Source organism: Protopterus annectens, chromosome 10.part0, assembly GCF_019279795.1.
Source record: "Protopterus annectens isolate FY-2018-M chromosome 10.part0, PAN1.0, whole genome shotgun sequence".
Lineage (NCBI taxonomy): Eukaryota > Metazoa > Chordata > Ceratodontiformes > Protopteridae > Protopterus > Protopterus annectens.
This window is the reverse complement of record NC_056744.1, coordinates 358549118-358575884: the sequence shown is the minus strand read 5'-3', so window position 1 is coordinate 358575884 and position 26767 is coordinate 358549118. Positions and strand designations below refer to the sequence as shown.

General features: G+C 38.5%; 1 protein-coding gene across 1 annotated transcript in view; it reads right to left on the bottom strand.

The window, feature by feature from the left end:
• The window catches only part of LAMC2 (laminin subunit gamma 2), a 292336-nt gene that overhangs the window by 146301 nt on the left and 119268 nt on the right, over nucleotides 1–26767 (bottom strand). Inside the window, exons 8-12 of the mRNA XM_044085264.1 lie at nucleotides 19863–19975; nucleotides 14868–15083; nucleotides 12382–12564; nucleotides 940–1185; nucleotides 383–519 (exon numbers count right to left, since the gene is read on the bottom strand). Coding sequence (XP_043941199.1) covers nucleotides 383–519; nucleotides 940–1185; nucleotides 12382–12564; nucleotides 14868–15083; nucleotides 19863–19975 — 895 coding nt within the window. The remainder of the gene's footprint in view (nucleotides 1–382; nucleotides 520–939; nucleotides 1186–12381; nucleotides 12565–14867; nucleotides 15084–19862; nucleotides 19976–26767) is intronic.

The window sequence follows — 26767 nt, the reverse complement described above, 5'->3', positions numbered from 1 at the left end:
AACGTGACAGGAAGTACAACCCCAGCCCATCAAGTCACTTTGCTGCCTCCACATTAATAATACAACCAGCTGCCACACAGAAGTACTTTAAAAAAGCATTGACTTAGTTACTTTGACACATAAAATGGATCTAGAAGTTAAGCCAGCTATCTATGATAAGAACAGCAGAACCAAATTAGTCAAAGGGCCATAAAATAGCTGCTGTAGTGAACCTTCATGTAAGCCTGGTCAGTGCCAGAGTTACTGATGAAGCTTTTCTGAGTGACCACTTCTAATACTGCAAGTTAAGAATGAATGTATATACCATGTGTACTACTGGCAAGATGTGTGTCACCCAGAGGTGGCCTTGTTTCCACTGGTCATTCTATATAAGGGGATTTACCTTGCGTGTTACTTGTCGATAGCAGTCAGGGCATAGAGGCTGCTCACAGAAGAGTCCCTGGAACCCAGATTTGCACGCACACTGTCCATCCCTGCCACATTGCTTGAACAAAGAGCCCACCGGATTGCATTTACAAGCTGCAAGTAAAAAAATGTGTCACTAAAGTGAAATAGGTGCAGTTTCAGAACTATCACAAGGTGCAAGTTTTAAAGAAAACTTAAACAGAGTTTCATCACAAAATGGCCAGAATTGAGTACCTTATATTAACAAAACATAACTATCAAAAGCTATAGATAAGAGTTGCTAAGCAACAAAATTCAAAAATGCCCCTCCCCATGTTAAAAAAATTGATCATGAAACACAAACACTACAAAACAAATAAAATGCCTCAAGTCTTATCTCCTCACAGTGCAAAACCCAGAACTATGATGAGGGAGCAACACAGTGTCAGACAGAAAGCAAAGTCAACTTAACTCTGAGAAGCATAAAAACATGGCATCAAGAAATTTACCGCCAAGCCCACACATGTTTTTTTGTATTATGAGTTCAGTTCATACCTTGGCATTTCTCCATAGTGTTTGTTGCCAGAGCATTGCCATAATATCCTTCCTTGCATCTCTCACAGTGGGAACCTTCTGTGTTGTACATACATTTCAGGCATTCTCCTGTCAGGTGGTCACAGTGCCCAGGCTCCTTTGGTTTAACATTCTTGTTACACTGGCATGGCTTGCAAGGTCTCACTTGCCCAGATTCTCCAAGAGGGTCACCATAGTACCCAGTAGCACATAAATGGCATCGGATACCTGTGGTATTAACAGCAACATATTGAAAAGACTTTTCACCTAAGAAAATAAACACTTTTTAAAAACAGAAGCAATTAGCTGAAACTTCCAATGGGTTGAAATGGCAGGTAAGTAAGTACTGCAGCTATCATAACATCTTCTTAGCACCCTTCGTTTTTGTAGTCTGTGGCATGCATTCAGTGCATGTATTACAAACAGAGACAAATACTTTTCACAATAATACATGATGAGGTGTGGTTTATTGTCTTGCCCTGATAAATGCTGTCCTTAATGGGAGGACAAGTTTAGTGCCTTACCTACCTTAAGGTGAGATGATATTCTACAAGATAACTGCCTTACCTTCCTCAAGGTGAGATGATATTCTGCAAGGTAATACATCCGAGGTGGCATTATTACAACTGTGGATTGTATGCATATTCACATTTTAAAACTAAATGATAAAAAGATTTGTAGATGGTGTGCCACAAAAGGAAATCAGATGTGGGATGTAACTCACTTGTCAGCTTTTAAAAATTGTTTAGACTATTATAAAAAAATGCTAACTCTGTTGCCCAGACTATAGAACTTAAGGTATCACATATTACTTCATGGAAGACAAGGGTTCAGAGAGGAGTCCAGGAAGTCATACTACAAGCAGGTCATAATTCTAGGCAGGTCAGTTGGCTATACAGTCACGCTGTAGGCAGGTCAGAATACCATGGAGGAATCTGGGCATACTTACTGTGACACTGCCAGTCCAGCTATCTGAAATTTTGTAAACAATCATATGTCGTTTGGAATATTAATATGATTCATATATGTGTCTTACAATGTACAGTAAATGTAAGAGTACTATATGTTATATGTATACTAAACTACTAGTGCAGACATGTGTGTGCTGAACTGTATGTTATGTACTGAGCTTCAAGAATGTAACCACAGTGTACCCTACTGAAAAGAACAGAAATGTATATAAACTATATACCTATGCAAATGTATGTTTTAATAGATGTCAGACATCTGAGTTTAATACTTCATATCCTTCAGAAAATGCATGTTAACATAGATCCTGTTATTCTAGCAACTTTTATGTTTATAAGAGCAATATTTAATATTAGTCCATATTTCTGCGACTTTCTCCTACCATTATTTTAGGGTTTGCCCAGGCTTCTTGTACTTAGAGGTTGAGAGGTGTGAGTCACACTGCAGGTAGGTCAGGACCCCTTGTGGGCAAATTGTGGCAGATTTGGGGTACACACATTGAGAGTGCGGGTTGGTCATTGTAAAACCATTGGAACAGTAATTTAACAACAGGAGAGCTGAGCAGGATTTCTGATACAGCAGCCAACTTAGCTGTTGCAACTCATGGCTGTAGCATCAGCACTAGTTAGCACGACAAGCAGAAACAAAGTATTAATGTGGGTAGTGGTGAACACCCCATTTATGAGCCTGCACACTACATTTCCCCCAAGCTACCCAAGTGAAGCTGTGAGTCATCAGAACATAAAATACTTATAACTCAATATATATTCCTAAATACGACAGCAGAATGAATAGCTACATCAAAAGAAAATGTATCTCACCCATGTGTTCTGGCTTTTAAATGTATCATCTAATATTATTGCCACGAGATACATTGTTACTACACTACAAGGTACTCCTGTTCCAAGGGCAATGGTAATTCCCCTGTCATAGATATAATTTATTTGCTTTCCTTTTTGCATTTGTCTATTCAACTGCCTTCACGTTAAATTTTATATATATATATATATATATATATATATATATATATATACAGCTTAGAAAGATACTAAACTGCCAACAGTTTGTTTTCAGAAACCTGAGATGTTGCGGGGGGGGGGTGCAAAAAAGACACTATATGATGAATAAAATATAAGCTTTAGAATACACAACACAGCAAAGTGGGTGGTGATATGATGCTTTTACTGAGACAATATAGGTTTCAATATATGGATCAAGATGGCATTTATAATTTTTTTATTTCGTCATAGTCAGTATGATGAAAAAATACTCTACAAGCCTAGAAGAAGACAGGAATACAGAGGTTAATAAGGTAGACTTGTTATATCAGGATATCACAGTCTATCTACTACAATGTGTGTAGATGGTTACAGGTCAAAATAACAAACGATCATATGAGCGAACATTCTTCTCTGTTTTTGCTGGCAGCCTTTTGCATGAGACTGCAGTGCAACATGGCTGGGGAATTTGCCCTTTACTCCGCTGTTGTGCAATCTCAGAGTTGGTATATATAATTAGCAGGGAGTGTGGGGTGTGTAGGGGGTGCTTGTCCCCCTCCAAAAAACATAGCTTCTGTTTTCTTGATCATTTTAGATTCAATCTAAAATTATTGTTCTTTCGGTGTTTGCTCTCATAAGCATTTGAGGTGTGATGAGACTTTCATGTAGATATAGGCGACTAGCAAACAATAAATTACAGCAACATTTAAGTTTATCAGTCTGACTGACTATATAGAGCTACTGACGTATGCTGCACCAAGGTATGATACAGAGCACCAAAACACTATCCACTTGGGGATACTATAGAACAATATAACACAAACCAGTTCAAGTATTCTCCACCAAGATATAAGGATATAAAGCAATTCAGGCATCCCCCATCAAGATATGACATAGAACAGAATAAATACACTGTGCCAAGCAAAAACATAGCGTGCAATTACCATGCACAAGTGTATAATACAGAAGATTTTAAGTGGGTCAGCAGTTGTAACCATTTTATTAAATGTTTCACTGTAGAGGTGAATCTTGGCATCCTTGTCAAAAACATGCAATACGGGGTTATAATTGGAGACCAGATCATAATTCTTTGTATTGCATGGAGATTTATTTATTTATTTAGCGCAAACATGGATAAAAGAAAATGCAAAATGTCTTGCTAGCATTCATAGCCAGTAAAGCACATAGCAAGCGCTATCAAAGGGACAGCAATTCACATCATGGCTATATTGCAAATTACAGCATTGTAGTATTTTATACATATTTATATAAAGTTACAAGATATGATTTTATATTAAATTTGTTTAAAAGTAGTCAAGGTCAAGACTTGTGATATGACGATCCTGTAATTAACATCATCCCTAGTTTATAATCTCCCCGGACAGTGAAATAAGTACTTTTTCAAGGAAGTTAGGAATAGATTGGAGGCACAGTAGGCAGAAATGCAGCTGTTTTTTTTAGTTCTGCTGCTGTGGTTTGCTGCTCAGTACTGTCATTTGTGCAAGACCTGATCTTAACAGCTCTTAGGGGGATGTTTAACAGTTAAGATCATGTCTCGCACCACTTCAGTTGTCTTTTTCCAGCTATTGGAGTGTAAACACTGTGATGCATTTGCTACATTAAACAGCTCATGTAAACTTTATCAGTTGTGATACAGAACAGTGCAAATACACTGTACCACGTGGTACCATAGAACAGTGCAAGTAACATGTGTCAGTGTAGAATATAAAGCAATTCAATTACCTTTCACCAGTTATGATATGGAACAGTGCATATATGCTGCCACAGGGGATACCACAGCGCAGTGCAGTATCTAATAAATAGGTTAGGATCCCCATACGACGGTATGATACACATTAGTATGCCAATGTAAAACATGGAACCATGTACTACACAATGATATAGAACAGGGCAAATCAAGTACAAAGAAGTAAGACATGATATTGAAGAAAGGGCTACAGAACTCCAAGGTACGATACAGATGAGTGCAAGAAGAGTGAACAGTGACAGTACAGTGCACAAAAGCATGTTATGTAGCAGTGCAAATATGGTGCTTCAAGTGACAATGCAGAAAATTGCAAGGACATGCATTAAGACAAACCATGAAACAATGTGTGTACAGTGTTTCCAGTGATAACACATAACACTGTGAATACAATGAACAGAAGTACCTATTGAAGAAGTACAAGTACAGTGTTTGAAGTGAGAATACAGAAGGTAAAGGTATGCAACAAAGCACACTATGAACCAGCGTATGTGCACCACTTCAGCTAATAGTTCAAAACAGTGTAAATACAATGCACAAAGGTACACTATAGAGAACTGCATGTAAAGTGCTTCAAGTAACAATACACAACAGCACAAAGACATTTTAACAATGTATGGCATAAAAAATAATGTAAATATAGTACTTTAAGTGATAATACACAGCAGCACAAGGAAATGGTAGCAAGGCACACTATAAAACAGTGTGGTATATTTCAAGTAATAATGCTAAAACAAGTACATGTACAAGGTATAACACAACATAGAGCAGACACAATGCACCAGGATATGGAATAACAAAAGTACAGTATACTATATGTTTAATATGGTGGAGTACAAGGTATGTTATGGAACTTTGGTAATTTTGGTAGAGTAAGGTATAACACAAAAAGGTCTCCATACAGTGACCAAGGTATGTTCTGAAACAGTGCCACTACAATGCACCATTCTGCAATATGGGAAAATGCAAGGCATGATATGGAACTCTACAGCAGTGATGCACAAAAGTATGATACAGTAAAGTGCAAATACACTGCATCAAGTCATAAGGAACAATGCATCTATAGTGATCCAAGATAACATATGTAACAGTGTAAATATCATGCACCAGTTCACTATGGAACACTGTGAAATATAATGTGCAGTTGTGGAACTATAGTGCAAAAAAAGGTATGATATAGAACAGTGCAAGAACTGAGTACTGGAATGTGGTTATTTGCATGTTTTTGTTTTATTATATGTTTTATTCATTTATGAAGAGACTGATCTATTGCAAAGATGCTTTTTGAAAGGCAACTAATAAAGCTGATTTTGATTTAATGTTATGAAAGTACAGGTGCTTTATAACACAGAATGGTATGAAGTTCTGCAAACGAAACAAACCAAAGTTATGGAAATGTGCTCATAGACTGCACCAATGCATAGTACTAAACAGTGCAAATACCCTGCCGCCATGTACTGCAAGAAACACTGTAAGCACACTGCACCAGGAAACAGCATGGAATGGTGTTAAGTATAATACAGCACAGTATGACATGGAGATAGAGAACAGTGCATGTACAATGCACCATGGGCGTCATGAAACAGTATATCAGGGTTCAGAATGAACAGTGTACGTACAGTGAGGAATCATATGGAACTGTGCAAGTCAACAGCACGTTGGTAGAAAATGAAACTACAGGACAATGTGAGTGCATCATGGAACAGTATGAAATAGCTTTCAGCTTACAGAGCTGTTCAAGTACAGAGCAAAAAGATACAGTACAAAATAGTACAAGTATAGTGTACAATGGATTGTGTGAAAAAGCTTTAGTATATTGTACCAATACATACTACAGAGCTTTGCAAGTGCACTGCATATTGGTATGACATGAAAATATAGAACAGTGAATGTCAGCACACTGCTGTATATTATGAAACAATGCATGCACCTTGTACTAAGGTACTGCATGAAACAGTGCATGCACAATGCACTACGGTACAATATGAAACAATGCATGTACAGTGCAGTAAGGTACAGTATGAAACAGTGCATGTGCATTGCACCAAATTACACTATGAAACAGTGCATCAAAGTGCGATATGAAACAATGCATGTACAGTGTATGAAACAATGCATGTATATGTGTATCAAAGGACAGTATGTAACAATACATGTACAGTGTACCAAGGTACAGTATGAAACAATCCATGTACAGTACACCAAGGTACAGTATGAAACAGTGCATGTACAGTGCACCAAGGTACAGAATGAAACAATGCATGCACAGTGCACTGAGGTACATTATGAAACTATGCATGTACAGTGTAGCAAGGTACATTATGAAACAGTCCATGTACAGCACACAAAGATAAAGTATGAAACAGTGCATTACACTGGACCAAGGTACAATATGAAACATTGCATGTAGAGTGCACCAAGGTACTGCAGGGAACAGTCTATGTATGTTGCACCAAGGTGCTGCATGAAACAGTACATGTACAGTGCACACCAAGGTGCTGCATAAAACAGTGCATGTAAGTGCACAAGGTACTGCATGAAACAGCTCAGCAACAGTTCATCAAGGAATAACTTGGAGCAGAGAAAGTACAATGCACCAAACAATAACATGGAATATAGAACAATCTTATACACTGTACTAAGGTACAGTGAATCGATGTAAGCAAAGAGCACCAGTGAAAAGGATGGAGATGTGCAGCTACAGTGTACCATGGTACAAAATGGAACACAGGAAATACAGTGTGCATGAAGGTGTAACTTTATTCATGTATGCTAGCCCTAATTGTAACCCTACCCTATCTGTGTCCGTAACTCTAAACCTACACATTACATCACTAAAAAACATTTCGCTAACAGTGTCACTATCAAGATGGTCCTTGAGCTCAGTTTTGTAGCTATGGTTTACTGATATAGGGTTTTAGTTAGTGGGAGAGAAGTATCCAATGTTTTGTGATTCACTCTTATGAATCATTCAGTGTTTTGTGATTTTCCTTTTTATGATGTCATCAGGTGTGAAGGTCAAAGGTCAGTTTATTTATAAAGATGGAGAAGAGGAGTGGTGCTAGCATGAAGCCCAATGAGATACCAGCTTGGACTGAAACCTTTGCCGAGATTGATGTGTTGATTCTAAATGCATATGTTCTTGTTGATAACTAATCTTTGAACCAGGTGGTAGCTAGTGGGCTGATGCCTTTTTGGACCAAGCTGGAAAGTATTATGGAGTGGCTAGCAAGTTCAAATGCATGTGTTAGGTCAATAAATTAATACACTGAGGTTTCCTTTGTCCATGTTTAGTAAGATTTCATCTATCAGTGTACACAGAGCTGTCTCTGTGTCTCAGTCAAACCAAAATATATGTTGCTTCTGGGAGAGGAGGCAGTGCAGATAAGTAGTGAGTTGTTGTAGGTTATTTTGACTAGAGTTTTGCCAAGGACTGGGCAAAATGAGATGTGAGGCTCATGTTGTAATTGTGGCACAGAGGAGAAATTAGGTAATCCCTGTAGTATTACATGGAATAGTGCAGGTACAGTGCAGTATGATATGATAGAGGACATGGCATTAGTGTACTAATGTATAATACAGAATGTGGTATTTAGTTCATGTGCAGTCCGTCTTTTCATCAGCCTGTCTTTCTGAGAAATGCTTGTTCATTCCCATTCTTAGATTATCAACTCAGCTGGATAAAAATGAATCTAGCAGTATTACTTCCATTGTGCCTCACAGAACAAGCTGCTTACTAAAAAATTCCTCCTAGATAATCCCTTACAATTAAAAAAAGGCAGAAAGAACACCTTTCTCAAAAAGACAAATGTGCCTGTTATAGGCAGGGTCTTGTTAGAGTCTAGTCATTAAGTGGATGTGCCCACTACAATTTGTCAATGCTTTCCATGAATGCTATCATCTTCTTTCAACTGTTCCCATTAGGGGTCGCCACAGCGGATCATCTGTTTCTATTTCTTCCTGTCCTCTGCATCTTGCTCTGTCACACCAACCACCTGCATGTCCTCTCTCACTGCATCCATAATCCTTATCTTAGGCCTTCTTCTTTAACTGTTACCTGGTAGCTTCATCCTTAGCATCTTTTTCCCAATATACTCAGCATCCCTCCTCAGCACATGTCCAAACCAATGTAATCTTGCCTCTCTGGCTTTGTCTCCAAACCTTCCAACCTGGGCTGACCCTAACATACTTATTCCTAATCCTGTCCACCCTCGTCACACCCAGTGCAAATCTTAACATCTTTAACTCTGCCACATCCGGCTCAAACTCCTGCCTTTTTGTCAATGCCACTGTGTCCAACCCATATAACTTAGCTGGTCTCACTACCCTCTTGTAGACCTTCCCTTTCACTCTTACTGGTACTTGTCTGTCACAAATCACTCCTGACACTCTTCTCCACCCACTCCATCCTGCCTGTACTCTCTTCTTCACCTCTCTTCCACACTCACTGGTACTCTGAACTATTGACCCCAAGTATTTAAACTCATCCATTTTCGCCACCTCTACTCCTTGCATCCTCACCATGCCTCTATCCTCCCTCTCATTCACACACACATATATTCTGTCTTAGTCCTGCTGACCTTCATTCCTCTTCTCTCTAGAGCATATCTCCATCTCTCCAGGGTTTCCTCCACCTGTTCCCTACTCTCACTACAGATCACAATGTCATCTGCAAACATCATAGCCCACGGAGACTCCTGTCTGATCTCGTCTGTCAACCTGTCCATCACCATTGCAAATAAGAAAGGGCTCAGAGCTGATCCTTGATGTAACCCCACCTCCACCTTAAATGCATCCGTCACTCCCACTGCAGACCTCACCGCTGTCACACTACCCACGTACATATCCTGTACCACTCTTACATACTTCTCTGACACTCCTGACTTCCTCATACAGTACCACAACTCCTCTCTAGGCACCCTGTCATATGCTTTCTCTAAGTCTACAAAAACACAGTACAACTCCTTTTGACCTTCTCTGTACTTCTCCATCAACACTCTCAGAGCAAACATTGCATCTGTAGTGCTCTTTCCCGGCATGAAACCATACTGCTGATCACTAATCATCATGTCCCTTCTTAACCTAGCTTCCACTACTCTTTCCCATAACTTCACGCTGTGACTGATCAATTTAATCCCTATGTAGTTACTACAGCTCTGCACATCACCCTTATTCTTAAAAATCGGTACCAAAACACTTTTTCTCCATTCCTTAGGCATCCTCTCACTTTCCAAGATTTCATTAAACAATCTGGTTAAAAACTCCACTGCTATTTCACCTAAACACCTCCATGCTTCCACAGGTATGTCATCTGGGCCAACAGCCTTTCTGTTCTTCATCCTCTTCATAGCTATCCTTACTTCCTCCTTGCTAATCCATTGTACTTCATGATTCACTATCCCCACATCATCCAACTTTCTCTCCCTCTCATTGTCTTCATTCATCAACCCCTCAAAGTACTCTTTCCATCTCCTCAACACACTCTCCTCGCTTGTGAGTATGTTTCCCTCATTATCCTTTATCACCTTTACCTGCTGTACATCTTTCCTAGCTCGGTCCCTCTGTCTAGCCAATCGGTACAGGTCCTTTTCTCCCTCCTTAGTGTCCAACCTTTCATACAACTCTTCATACGCCTTATCCTTAGCCTTCGCCACCTCTCTCTTTGCCATGCACCTCATCTCCTTATACTCTTGTCTACTTTCTTCATCTGTCTGACAATCCCACTTCTTTGCCAACCTTTTTCTCTGTATACTCTCCTGTACTTCTTCATTCCACCACCATGTCTCCTTGTCATCCTTCCTCTGTCCAGATGTCACACCAAGCACCTTTCTAGCCATCTCCCTTACAAGCTCTGCTGTAGTTACCCAGCTATTTGGTAACTCTTCACTGCCACCCAGTGCCTGTCTTAACTCTTCCCTGAACTCCACCTCACAATTACCCTTTTTCAATTTCCACCATTTGATCCTTGGTGCTGCCCTCACACTCCTCCTCTTCTTGATCACCACCATCATCCTACAAACCGCCATCCTATGCTGCCTAAGTACACTTTCCCCATCACCACTTTACAGTCTCCAATCTCCTTCAAACTGTCCCTCCTACATAAAATATAATCCACCTGTGTGCATCTTCCTCCACTCTTGTATGTTATGCTCCTCCCTCTTGTTAAAATACGTATTCACCACAGCCATGTCCATCCTTTTCGCAAACTCCACTACCATCTGACCGTCTACATTTCTTTGTTTAACACCATACCTACCCATGACTTCCTCATCCCCTCTGTTCCCTTCACCAACATGCCCATTGAAATCTGCTCCAGTCACCACTCTTTCACCCTTGGGTACAGTCATCACCACTTCATCCAACTCACTCCAAAATTTTTCTTTCTCATCCATTGCACACCCAACTTGTGGAGCATATGCACTAACAACATTCATCATTACACCATCAATTTCCAGCTTCATAAACATCACTCTATCCGACACTCTTTTCACCTTCAAAACACTCTTAGCATACTGTTCCTTCAGGATAACTCCTACGCCATTTCTCCTCCCATCCACACCATGATAAAACAATTTGAACCCATCTCCGATATACCTAGCCTTACTCCCCTTCTATCTGGTCTCTTGCACACACAATATACCAACCTTCCTTCAGTCCATCATATCAGCTAGCTCTCTCCCTATACCAGTCATACTGCCAACGTTCAAAGTTCCGACCCTCACTACCATGAATTTTCATGAAATTTCCATGAATGTTTTACAGTGTGGAAATCTGGAATGTGTTCTTTTAATTCAGTGATCTGTTATTACATTACACCATCTGTTTAATACTATGTACATGCTATGTCTTTACCTGTTGTCTCTTATTGTGTTGTTGTTGATATTGCCATTGCAATATAGCTTATCTGTGGCAAAAAAAGACTTCCAGTACCAGCCAAATTACCTGATTATCAAACTAACAGAATACATAAATATAAATTACATTCTAAGTCAGCACAACAATTGCTTACACAAAATATTTCTGTTTTGTTCATTCTTTCAAACCAAGAACTGAAGGAAGTCAAAAGAAACTGAGGAGAATCCCACTATAAACAGGGATTAATACATAAAAAGCTACAAGTTAGACAACAAATATTCTGTTTGACCCATAAATTCTGAAACTATCAATGTCTGCCACTGAGCAAGTATAATGAATTAACATCTGAGGGTTGTGTTAGCAATACACATTCCAAGTTTAATGTTTCCACTCTAGGAATGTTCAGTCATGAAGAAAGAGCATATTATTCCCTCCAGACTCAATGCCCTATCCCTCCACACCCTGCAAGTCACCTTCTAATGATATCATACTATGTGTGATTATCATAACAAATCATGTGATATTTGGTCATGTGATTACCATAACAAATCATTCGGTGTTTGGCTATGGTGGTGAGCAGAGGATGTACCAATCAAAAACTTGACTCAGGTATGCACAATACTGTCACCTCTTCTGATTAAAGCACCAATCAGCAGTCACCCAGCATGGTGACTGACAGTATCTAAACAGCCATTCAAGTGCAGCATAATAGAACATCACTCTTCCTGCTGTTCAACCAAACAAGTGTTGTATTGCATTCCATCCTGTATAAACAAGCTGTAAAGAATGTTCTGCAAACACAGCAGAGTAGCTGTGTGCATTGCTTTCAAAGCTTACCTGTTGTGGCTCCTGGACACTTGTTACAGACCACTTCTTCTGTCTCTGGCATAACAGAGCAGCCATAGTTTGTAGGACATGGACATGGCCTGCAGTTACGAGGATCATTAATGTCATTGTATGAACCCAGAGGGCAGTCTGCACATTCCTCTTCTGGTGTCTGGTCCCCAGAATAGCAGTCCCCTGAAAAGCAAGAAAGAACAGAGAGAGAGAGAGAAAGAGAGAAAGAGAGAGGGAGAATAAATTCAGCTGTTGAATAACACCAAAAAGCAACTAAGAAAATACCACACCAAAGCTGGTGGGAGGTGCAAAGGCTGGCCAGTGACTTAGCTACCATTAGAAACATGCACCTGCGCAGATCTGCTGAACAACCTGATTCTAATGTGATATAAAATAGTTCAGATTTTTACATGTGTATGCATTTTATTGATATAGGTGATTGTCCTTAAAATTATTTTTCCATTCTCAGAGAGCTGATTGCTGCATTAGTGACATGTTGACCTCACCTGAAGCTATCCCCACAGTGGATATGAGTCATGATTCATATGCTGTGCTATAACAAGGCACGTTGACTGCCTTCCTTGGAAACATGATGTCATCCTGAAGACCCAGCACACAACAGACACTATACCAGTAGAGAAAGCTGTCCCACAAACCCATACACAATAACGACTACAGCCCTATACAGCCCAGGTCAACAGTCCTTTAAAGGAGTGAAACGTAGAAACACACACCAAACTAGAAAATAAATCTCATAAACCAAAAGCAGTCTGTGAAATGAAGGAGCGAACACAATTCTTAGCGCTTTCGTCCAAGTTTATTCCTCATGAACTTCTTCAGAAAATGTTAAACCTCTCAAAACACACCCCTTTTATGCTACATAAATCATCACATCACTTTCCATGTCGCTTCTTGAATTAAAGGCATAAAATCATACCATAAAGCTATTATATTATATAAATGACAATAAAACATTCAAAATGTCATTTTTATAAAAACATATATTGTATATATTTTTATTTTTATTTTAGTGCTAAAAAACACTTAATATTAATGCTTTTGTTCAGACCAGGAGCTCTATCAGCTACCAAACTGATGTGCCACAAAGACTCCTTACATTCCAGAATCAAGTTAGTGTTCCCTATAAATTCCATCTGTGGAACAAAATCTATTACTGAAAAAGTGAACTTCTTGAAGTTCATATATTGACTGGCATGCCTGGCTAAAGCATTGGTAAAATCCTTTTTCTTCTTTCTTTTTTCTTTTTTAGGGAACACTAACTTGATTCTGGAATGTAAGGAGTCTTTGTGGCAGATCAGTTTGGTAGCTGATAGAGCTCCTGGTCTTAACAAAAGCATTAATATTAAGTGTTTTTTAGCACTAAAATAAAAATATATACAATATATTTTTTATAAAAATGACATTTTGAATCTTTTATTGTCATTTATATAATATAATAGTTTTATGGTATGATTATGCCTTTAATTCAAGAAGAGGCACGGAAAGTGATGTGATGATTTATGTAACATAAAAGGGGTGTGTTTTGAGAGGTTTAACATTTTCTGAAGAAGTTCATGAGGAATAAACTTGGACGAAAGCGCTAAGAATTGTGTTCGCTCCTTCATTTCACAGACTGCTTTTGGTTTATGAGATTCTTTTGAAGGAGTCATTCTACTGCACAATTTAACACACCACCCCCTACACAGGTGCAGGGACTAATACCAATCATACTGTCGTATAACAGCCCTTCTGCTCCTTAGAGGCTCTCTTTGTCTAAAAACTTAGGAACACAATGTGGAAGTGTGCTGTTAACCACTGCATTATCAGATACCTTCCATGACATCATTGTTACACAGATATATAAAAGCAAGAAGCATTTTGTGTGTGTATATTTACTACAGTGATAAGATATTAACACAACCGCATTCTTTATGTTCTTGCATCAATATATTTTTGATAAATTATAATTTGCCATTTTGTTTCAGAAAATTTGAACTGGCCCACATTAAACTGGAAACATTATGAACTGGAAATGAAAATTATCACATTTTCATAATTTTGTTTTATATGTTCTACTTCGGTTGTTGTCACTTGTACTATATTGTACAGAGTTGTTAGATGGATCAGATTACGCTCCATGTGTGCAAAGCCTCCAGGTCCTTAGTTCTAGTCATATGTCCAATAAGACTACCTCCTTCGGCTATCAACATACAACTTCTCATCAAAGAATCCCAACTTAAAATGGAGAATGATCTTGAAGAACTAGCAGTTCAACAATTGACTATAGGAAGATGAATTCTGATTGTTACAGACTCATACACACACAGACACACTCACATGACATGTAGATCTACGTGCAGTTAGTCCATTCAGTTTTGAATGGTCACTGTTGATGTTGCACACATACTATAGTTAGACAGTCTGAAGATTTAATCAAGATGGAGTCGTTTAAGGGAAAAAAATGATATAATCTGAAAAGTACTTACCAGTTTCTTGGTCACAGGGTCCTCCTTTGCAGTCACATGGCACACAGGTACTGAAAGACCCAAGATGAGGGGACTCACGTTTATAGCCAACAGCGCATTTCTCACAGAACTGACCCTGGTAAGCTGGTGGGCAGGTACATATCTCAACCCAGCTGGCTGGGGCACCTGAAACAGGTCGAGCTGACACCAGTGTAACATTATGAAGATATCCAGTACCTGCACAGTCAGAAAACGCAAGATTAGAGTACCAGGTGCACATAAGAAATTTAGCTTGACAGTTGTATGACTTCTCTGCATCACTTTGTAATAGAAATGTATACAAAGGTCTGTTGAGTTTGATGTTATATACAGGATAAAACTACAACAAACATGCGACTTAAAAGGAGACAGGACATAAAGGTCAGCAGATGCACAGTTTGTTCACCTTTTAATCCCATAGTTATAGTAATTAACAGTATCACATGTAATCATCACTTTCTAATCATCATTGTGATCTCTCTGTCTCTCTTTTTTAATCCATGCAAATCATATATGTTTGTGTCAAATACTTTTAAATGTCTTTGTTGTTGTTAGCATGATAGATGGAAAAGATGTTTAACTGTTTGTAGTTGTGGTTATATGGTATGCACTTTGAGTATTTTTTGAGTAATTTTCTATATGTTCCTAACCTAGCAAGGCTATAAATAAAATTCAAGTACTTCTGTGGTCCAGGTGAAAATAAGACAGGTGAGCCAGTAGTTTATCAGGAATAGCTGGTCTCACATGTCTCCAAACAGAAGAGACATTTGACAACCAGCCCTGGAAATTATTTGATTGCATGACCTGAATTCCATGCCTGGGAATGATAGTTACCCTCATTCCAAAGCCATGGTAACCACTACAGTGTGAGCCAAGAAACTGTTTCATTTACAAGGTGCTGTAGCTGGACAATGAACTGTGCCCAGCTACAGACATGGCTGTATTAGAATTGTGTCTAAATAAAGATGCGGCTGCACTAGAACTGTGTCTAACTACAAATATGGCTGCACTAGAACTGTGCCTAACTACAGATATGGCTGCACTAGAACTGTTTCCAGCTACAGATATGGCTGCACTAGAACTGTGCTCAGCTACAGGCATGGCTGCACTAGACATGTGCCTAACTACAGATATGGCTGCACTAGACCTGTGCCCAGCTACAGCTATGGCTGCACTATAACTGTGCCCAGCTACAGACATGGCTGCACTAGACATGTGCCTAACTACAGATATGGCTGCACTAGAACTGTTCCTCACTACAGATATGACTGCACTAGAACTGTGCCCAGATACAGATATGGCTGCACTAGAACTGTGCCTAGCTACAGATATGGCTGCACTAGAACTGTGCTCAGCTACAGATATGGCTGCACTAGAACTATGCCTAGCTACAGATATGGCTGCATTAGAACTGTGTCTAACTAAAGATGTGGCTGCACTAGAACTGTGCCTAACTACAGATATGGCTGCACTAGAACTGTGCCCAGTTACAGATATGGCTCCACTAGAACTGTGCCTAGCTGCAGATATGGCTACACTAGAACTGTGCTTAACTACAGATATGGCTGCACTAGAACTGTTCCCAGCTACAGATATGGCTGCACTAGAACTGTGCCTAGCTACAGATATGGCTGCACTAGAACTGTGCCTAACTAAAGATGTGGCTGCACTAGAACTGTGCCTAACTACAGATATGGCTGCAGTAGAACTGTGACCAGCTACAGATATGGCTGCATTAGAAGTGTGCCTAGCTAGAGATATGGTTGCACTAGAACTGTGCCTATCTACAGATATGGCTGCACTAGAACTGTGCCTAGCTACAGACATGGCTGCACTAGAACTGTGCCCAGCTACAGACATGGCTGCACTAGAACTGTGCCTAACTAAAGATGTGGCTGCACTAGAACTGTGCCTAACTACAGACATGGCTGCACTAGAACTGTGCCTAACCACATATATGGCTGAATTAGAACTGTGCCTAACTACAGATATGGCTGCACTAGAACTGTACCTAACTACAGATATGGCTGCACTAGAACTGTGCCCAGCTACAGATATGGCTGCTCTAGAACTGTGCCCAGCTACAGGTATGGCTGCTCTAGAACTGTGCCCAGCTACAGACATGGCTACACAAGAATTGTGCCTAACTACAGACTACAGATATGGCTGCACTAGAACTGTGCCTAACTACAGATATGGCTGCACTAGAACTGTGTCTAACTACAAATATGGCTGCACTAGAACTGTGCCTAACTACAGATATGGCTGCACTAGAACTGTGCCCAGCTACAGACATGGCTACACTAGAAATGTGCCTAACTACAGATATGGCTGCATTAGAACTGTGCCTAACTACAAATATGGCTGCACTAGAACTGTGCCTAACTACAGATATGGCTGCACTAGAAGTTTTGTAAGTGATGCTGTATAAGACAGAAATAAAGCTGTGCTCCATGCAGGCAGGGAATGCTGGCTTTTGTACTCTTATACAATCTTCATGAGAACTTCCATATCAGGAATGGCATGAGGAGATGAGAAATGGGGTTGGAGATGACAGATAGAGAAAGAAATTGGAAGAAACATACAATTAGTTGAGAAGTACACAGTGGAGAGAAAAGTAAGGGTGACCATATTGGTGTCACTGTAGAGATTGCTGGTAAAACTAACTAATACTGTATTAAGACTGTAGAGATTGTTGGTAAAACTAACTAATACTGTATTAAGACTGTAGAGATTGCTGGTAAAACTAACTAATACTGAATTAAGACTGTAGAGATTGCTGGTAAAACTAACTAATACTGAATTAAGACTGTAGAGATTGCTGGTAAAACTAACTAATACTGTATTAAGACTGTAGAGATTGCTGGTAAAACTAACAAATACTGTATTAAGACTGTAGAGATTGCTGGTAAAACTAACGAATACTGAATTAAGACTGTAGAGATTGCTGGTAAAACTAACTAATACTGAATTAAGACTGTAGAGATTGCTGGTAAAACTAACTACTACTGTATTAAGACTGTAGAGATTGCTGGTAAAACTAACTACTACTGTATTAAGACTGTAGAGATTGCTGGTAAAACTAACTAATACTGTATTAAGACTGTAGAGATTGCTGGTAAAACTAACTAATACTGTATTAAGACTGTAGAGATTGCTGGTAAAACTAACTAATACTGAATTAAGACTGTAGAGATTGCTGGTAAAACTAACTAATACTGAATTAAGACTGTAGAGATTGCTGGTAAAACTAACTAATACTGAATTAAGACTGTAGAGATTGCTGGTAAAACTAACTAATACTGTATTAAGACTGTAGAGATTGCTGGTAAAACTAACAAATACTGAATTAAGACTGTAGAGATTGCTGGTAAAACTAACTAATACTGAATTAAGACTGTAGAGATTGCTGGTAAAACTAACTAATACTGAATTAAGACTGTAGAGATTGCTGGTAAAACTAACTAATACTGTATTAAGACTGTAGAGATTGCTGGTAAAACTAACTAATACTGTATTAAGACTGTAGAGATTGCTGGTAAAACTAACTAATACTGTATTAAGACTGTAGAGATTGCTGGTAAAACTAACTAATACTGTATTAAGACTGTAGAGATTGCTGGTAAAACTAACTAATACTGTATTAAGACTGTAGAGATTGCTGGTAAAACTAACTAATACTGTATTAAGACTGTAGAGATTGCTGGTAAAACTAACTAATACTGTATTAAGACTGTAGAGATTGCTGGTAAAACTAACTAATACTGTATTAAGACTGTAGAGATTGCTGGTAAAACTAACTAATACTGTATTAAGACTGTAGAGATTGCTGGTAAAACTAACTAATACTGTATTAAGACTGTAGAGATTGCTGGTAAAACTAACTAATACTGTATTAAGACTGTAGAGATTGCTGGTAAAACTAACTAATACTGTATTAAGACTGTAGAGATTGCTGGTAAAACTAACTAATACTGTATTAAGACTGTAGAGATTGCTGGTAAAACTAACTAATACTGTATTAAGACTGTAGAGATTGCTGGTAAAACTAACTAATACTGTATTAATATATTTTGAAATATTATTTTCATTGTTATGACACAGCATTCACAGCACCCACAGTGATAAAGGATCAGGCCAGGGGTGAAAGCCTGGGGCCTGCACAGCTTATTAAAGAAAGCTAGAGTGTACATTTAAAGAAAAGCTCTCATCTTCAAACTATAGGCAGTGTTGTGCATTGTGCAATTATGTAAGCATCTGACCTCTTTGAGAAGCTGGAGTCCAGTGTTTCCTGCCACCAGCAATGTGAAAATTGTCATGCATCACTGTGTCATGTAGAATATATTTAATTTCATAAGCACTTAATGTTTCAGAAAAGGGGGGTGGACATCTCTTTTAGGCAATCTTTGGAATATGCGTGTGTGTGTGTGTGTGTGTGTGTGTGTGTGTGTGTGTGTGTGTGTGTGTGTGTGTGTGTGTGTGTGTGTGTGTGTGTGTGTGTGTGTGGTTTAAGCCAAGAGGTGACTGGGTGTATGAAGTCTGACAAAAAATATGAGTAACAAGTAAAGTGACCACAGATGGGCACAGTATCTTAAACAAGATAGAAACATGTTGCAGTAAAAATTATGCCTCCTATATAAAACTAACTGTTACCTGTACAGAATATAGTAATCAGGCAGCATTACCTCATGGAGCCTGCAAATGCCTAACAAGCAAGCATGTCTGGTTTAAATATTTAAAACTAAGTGCATTCAATGATTTACTCTTTTATGAAGAGATCTATACACTATAATGCATATTTTCTCATGTCATTAGCAGTCCTGTATATGTATTTCACGGTCACTGTGATAATCTTTTGAAATCACTCTTAAAGTTTTGCAAGCATTGTGTGCTCTTCATTAAATACATGACTGTTAATGACAGAAAACATGCATTTTACTCTTGTGTTATTATTATACAAAGTCTAACTTTACATACTGTGATTTCCATAGGTTGCACGGATCTTGATGGATGTCAGATTATGCAGCAGCCGTCGAAACTCAAAGTTGCTGAGCTGGGGTCTCCACTTACTGCTTGGATGTTCATCGAGCCTGCAATGTTAACATTTATTTATGCCTATCAGATGTGAGTTATTGCAAATGGACCATATGAAACCATGAACCAGATTTACATAAATATATAGCACTGTACATCTAGATTAGACAAGTACACTGTCTTACATAGTCCCATTATGTTTCCCCATTAAATGTCAGTGTCCCATTATTTTTCCCCATTAAATGTCAGTGTCTTATTATTTTTCCTGATTAGATGTCAGTGTCACATTATTTTCCCCATTAGATATCAGTAACACATTATTTTCCCCATTAAATGTCAGTGTCCCATTATTTTTCCCCATTAAATGTCAGTGTCATGTTATTTTCCCCATTAGATATCAGTGACACATTTTCCTCATTAAATGTCAGTGTCACATTATTTTTCCCATTAAATATCAGTGTCGTATTATTTTTCCCAATTAGATGTCAGTGACGCATTATTTTTCCCATTAAATGTCAGTGTCGTATTATTTTTCCCAATTAGATGTCAGTGTCACATTATTTTAGAAGGAAAAGCAACACTGTGGTGTAGGACAAACTGGTCCTCCAAAAAGACTGGTATCCAATGTAAACAATATAGGAGGCAGCAGACCAAGGCAGGTGAAGATAAAGTTCAATTTTAATCCACAGACAAAGTACAAACAATGGTGAGTGCTTTCGTAGCAAGAGCTACTTCATCAGACAGTTAAAATCATTACTCACTCATATTTAAAAGTTACAAACAGCCAATCAGAATCAAAGTTCAATTAAGACAATACTATTAAGCTGTAAATTAACAACAATATAATAAACATACTTAAAGTGCCAAGTCTAGTCTGTAGTCCAAGAATAAACCTATAAAATATATTTAAAATATATTTAAAATTACATTTAAAAATGTTTATATGTGCAACGGTTTATGAGTAAGTACAGGTTTAATAGAAACTTTGGCATTTAGGCCCCTGCCTGTATTAGCCTGCATCCTAATGATCCATTCAAGTTCCTTATTTTCTACCAGGTTCTTTATAGGGCCACCTCTACAACCTATTTTGACTTTCTCAAACTACCATGAATTTAAATGTGTGTGTCGTATCTCATGCCATCACGTGTCTTGCTAGGGCATTAGTCTCTGTCCTCCTATATATATATCATAAACATGCACCCTGATCCTATCACAAAACCTCCGTGTGATCATATCTATATAAAATGAGCAACATACATTACAGTGAGCTAAATATACAATATTTGTGGTATTACAGTTAGCTGATAGTTTAAAGTAAACAGTCTTCCTCGTATCTGGGTGTTCAAAACATCCTTTCTCATCAATATATTTACAATAATTGCAGGAATTACAGGGAAATGTTCCATGATTGTGTGTTATGGGTTCAGTATTCAACTCATGGCCATATCTAGGTCCACATAAAAGCCTCTTAATGAATTTGTTGTTTTTATATGCATATCTGGGGTTATCTCCTACCAGTGTTTTAACCTTTTCATCTGATTGGAGTATATTCCAATTTCTGGAATAAATCTCCTGTAACAGCCTAATGTTACTTGCATACGTAACTGAAATCCTCAGGGGGTTCGTTTGTGCAGTTTTTTGTTCATAAACCTGATTCGGACTGGAGAAATAAGGTTTCCCTATGCTATTCCTGATGGAGTGTGTATTAGAGGTGATGGACCTAATTTCCTTTTTCTTATACCCTCTCTCATGAAATATCCCTTCTAGTTGGTGCAGTTCACTTACATATTTCTCATCTTTGGCTGTTAATCTAGATGTTCTTAATACTTGCCCTTTTATCACATTTCTGAACACATGCTGGGGATACATACTCTGTCTATGTACATAAGTGTTTCTGTAACATTCTTTACGAAAAATCTCAGTACAGAATTCACCTGTGCTTGCCCTAGTAATACTGACATCTAGAAATTCAACACATTTATTTGAATTATGAGCTGTAAACCTCAAAAAATGTGTGCTATTATTTATATCCCTCAGGAAGTGTTGTAGGGTCGATGCACCTTGTCCCATAACAGGAAGAGGTCATCTACAAACCTTCGATAAAAGATTATTTTCTCAGACCATACTCCTGCAAGAATATTTAGTGATTCCCATTTAGCCATAACCAGGTTGGCATAGCTATTAGCACATGAAGTGCCCATAGCCACACCACCATTTTCTCTGTAAATGTTATATTCAAACATAAACACATTATTCTCCAATATGGTTTCCACCAAAAAACAGAGGAGATCTACCATTCTAGATTCATACATTCTGTCTTCCTTTAAATACTGATGTAAAAACTCCAGACCTACCATATTAGGTATTACAGTAAAAAGAGATTGTACATCCAAGGTGACCATTAAGCAGTCCATTGTTGGTGTAAAACTATTAGTGAATGCATGTAGCTCTACTAAGAATTGTTTAGTGTCTCTAAGGATAGAGTTGTTCCTTGCCAATACAGGTTTCAGGTGGTGTTCTACATATATTGATAGTGGCTCTGTACACCACCCCTGTCCTGCCACTATCGGTCTCATGGGTGAATTAAGGGCATGCTTATGTATCTTGGGTAATCCCTGTATCACTGGTATGATAGGATCATCCACAATGAAATAGTTGTATAGGTCCATAGTAATCTGACCACATTGCATACATTCAAACAGATCATTGCGCATTCTACAAATGTATTTCCCAATTTTAACATGGTCTATCTTTTCATACACTCCTTCATCACTTAACATATTGTACATCACATCCCTATAGAAAACATAATCCATAACCACCAATGGTCCCCCTTTGTCAGCTGGCCTAAAACAAATATTCTTGTCCTTATGTAAAAATGTAATGTGCTTCCCTTTCATCTTTCCCCATATTAGCAGAGCATTTAGTGCGTTCCTTATTATCATACATGGAATATATATCATTGATACATGCTTTTTCAAATGTTTCAATTGCACCCATAGTGATGGGCATATAACCGCTAGCCTTCTTGAACAAATTAAAGTCCTTATCACTTGCATTAACATTTTGAAACTGCATTTTCAAAATTAAATTTCTAGTGTACGTCTTTATTTCAATTATGTTTTCAGTTAGCGTCATATGACTGGCCGGTATAAAACTCATACCTTTACTTAGAACAGTCTCTTCCACTTCATTCAATTTAAGGCTAGATATATTCCATATCAAAGTCCGTTTTTGGTTTGCCACATTTTCTTTACTTTTAGACCATTCTCTTCTTCCATGGAGGCCTTCCTCTTCAGGCGCCCTTTCCCCTGGTTCCGCTGGTAAAAATTTGGTGTGCGTATAGGGTACGGTAGGCTTATATGTTCTGAATCCTCACTGGGTTGGTTAATAACTTCATTGCTGTTTGCAGATTGAGCAGTTTCTTTTCTGCGTGCTCTGGTCCCAGCAAGGGGTGTGGTTTCAGTATGTAAGTCAGTTAACCTAGAACGGCCAGTCTGACTGGTAAAAGTAACTTCCTGACTTCCCATCCCTTGTGTTGCATTATTATTTAAGGTGGTATTACTAGTACTGACAGACGAATCAGTTATTACATTTTTCATAGGACGCCCATTCATGTGCGAATGTAAATTGTTATTGTATTCTTCTCTTGGCCAGGAGAAGACCTGACCGGTAGCAAAATTATTGGTATCCCTCTGAATTTTCTTTTTCTTGTAATTCAGCAGTTGAGTTTCATAGGCACTGACTGTCTCAATGATGTGTTCGACCTTAATATCCGCTAACGCTGAAGGGTATTTCTCATAGAGTTCTGTTTGCTGCCTCTCTGTGCTATCTGCCAGTTGATCTTCCTCTGGTTTAAAAAAACGGATAAGTAGCTTCATGTAATTATAACTGGTATCGAAGTTAATTTGTTGCCACTGTGCAAGCAACTCCTTATATACATTGCCATATGTTGGCATGTTTAAAACCCTTAGGCCACGAGGCACGATGCGTTGATTTAAACATGCCTCAAAGTGAAATCTCTGTAGCCGTAATCTCACTAGCTTATGTGTGTCATTCTCCAGTTTATGCAAGTCTTTTCTCAATAGGTGTAAGTCTTGTACACTATTAGATTCTGCTGTTGAAGGTACTGCTGTAGGAATAAAAGTTAAAAGTGGATTCCCCTTCTCCTTGAATAAAGAGCACAAATTTCTTTGCCCCATCTTGTCATAGCTGTTCAGCTCCGGTAGTTGATCCAGTATAGGTATCTCAGTTGTACCTTCTGCCATGACCTAGCACCTCATTGAAAAGTATCGATACAGAAGGAAATCAATGCTAGTGTAGGCGAACTGGTCCTCCGAAACGACTGGTACCCGATGTAAACAATATAGGAGGCAGCAGACCAAGGCAGGGGAAGATACAGTTCAGTTTTAATCCACAGACAAAGTACAAACAATGGTGAGTGCTTTTGTAGCAAGAGCTACTTCATCAGACAGTTAAAATCATTACTCACTCATATTTAAAAGTTACAAACAGCCAATCAGAATCAAAGTTCAATTAAGACAATACTATTAAGCTGTAAATTAACTACAATATAATAAACATACTTAAAGTGCCAAGTCTAGGCTGTAGTCCTAGAATAAACCTATAAAATATATTTAAAATATATTTAAAATTAGATTTAAATTTTTTTATCTGCGCAATGGTTTATGAGTAAGTACAGGTTTAATAGAAACTTTGTCATTTAGGCCCCTGCCTTTATTACCCCGCATCCTAATGATCCATTAAAGTTCCTTATTTTCTGCCAGGTACTTTATAGGGCCACCTCTGCAACCTATTTTAACTTTAACTGTCTGATGAAGTAGCTCTTGCTACGAAAGCACTCACCATTGTTTGTACTTTGTCTGTGGATTAAAACTGAACTGTATCTTCCCCTGCCTTGGTCTGCTGCCTCCTATATTGTTTACATCGGGTACCAGTCGTTTCGGAGGACCAGTTTGCCTACACTAGCATTGATTTCCTTCTGTATCGATACTTTTCAGTGAGGTGCTAGGTCATGGCAGAAGGTACAACTGAGATACCTATACTGGATCAACTACCGGAGCTGAACAGCTATGACAAGATGGGGCAAAGAAATTTGTGCTCTTTATTCAAGGAGAAGGGGAATCCACTTTTAACTTTTATTCCTACAGCAGCACCTTCAACGGCAGAATCTAATAGTGTACAAGACTTACACCTATTGAGAAAAGACTTGCATAAACTGGAGAATGACACACATAAGCTAGTGAGATTACAGCTACAGAGATTTCACTTTGGCGCATGTTTAAATCAACGCATCGTGCCTCATGGCCTAAGGGTATTAAACATGTCAACATATGGCAATGTATATAAGGAGTTGCTTGCACAGTGGCAACAAATTAACTTAGATACCAGTTATAATTACATGAAGCTACTTATCTGTTTTTTTAAACCAGAGGAAGATCAACTGGCAGATAGCACAGAGAAGCAGTAAACAGAACTGTATGAGAAATACCCTTCAGCGTTAGCGGATATTAAGGTCGAACACATCATTGAGACAGTCAGTGCCTATGAAACTCAGCTGCTGAATTACAAGAAAAAGAAAATTCAGAGGGATACCAATGATTTTCCTACCGGTCAGGTCTTTTCCTGGCCAAGAAAAGAATACAATAACAATTTACATTCGCACATGAATGGGCGTCCTATGAAAAATGTAATAACTGATTAGTCTGTCAGTACTAGTAATACCACCTTAAATAATAATGCAACACAAGGGATGGGAAGTCAGGAAGTTACTTTTACCAGTCAAACTGGCTATTCTAGGTTAACTGACTTACATACTGAAACCACACCCCTTGCTGGGACCGGAGCACGCGGAAAAGAAACTGCTCAGTCTGCAAACAGCAATGAAGTTATTAACCAACCCAGTGAGGATTCCGAACGTATAAGCCTACCATACCCTATATGCACACCAAATTTTTACCAGCAGAACCAGGGGAGAGGGCGCCTGAAGAGGAAGGCCTCCATGGAAGAAGAGAATGATCTAACAATAAAGAAAATGTGGCAAACCAAAAACGGACTTTGATATGGAATATTTCTAGCTGTAAATTGAATGAAGTGGAAGAGACTGTTCTAAGTAAAGGTATGAGTTTTATACCGGCCAGTCGTATGACGCCAACTGAAAACATAATTGAACTAAAGACATTCACTAGAAATTTAATGTTGAAAATGCAGTTTCAAAATGTTAATGCAAGTGATAAGGACTTTAATTTGTTCAAGAAGGCTAGTGGTTATATGCCGATCACTATATGTGCAATTGAAACATTTGAAAAAGCATGTATCAACAATATATATTCCATGTATGATAATAAGGAACACACTAAATGCTTTGCTAATATGGGGAAAGATGAAAGGGAAGCACTTGAGGTTTTACATAAGGACAAGAATATTTGTTTTAGGCCAGCTGACAAAGGGGGACCACTGGTGGTTATGGATTATGTTTTCTATAGGGATGTGATGTACAATATGTTAAGTGATGAAGGAGTGTATAAAAAGATAGACCATGTTAAAATTGGGAAATACATTTGTAGAATGCGCAATGATCTGTTTGAATGTATGCAATGTGGTCAGATTACTATGGACCTATACAACTATTTCATTGTGGATGATCCTATCATACCAGTGATACAGGGATTACCCAAGATACATAAGCATGCCCTTAATTCACCCATGAGACCGATAGTGGCAGGACAGGGGTGGTGTACAGAGCCACAATCAACATATGTAGAACACCACCTGAAACCTGTATTGGCAAGGAACAACTCTATCCTTAGAGACACCAAACAATTCTT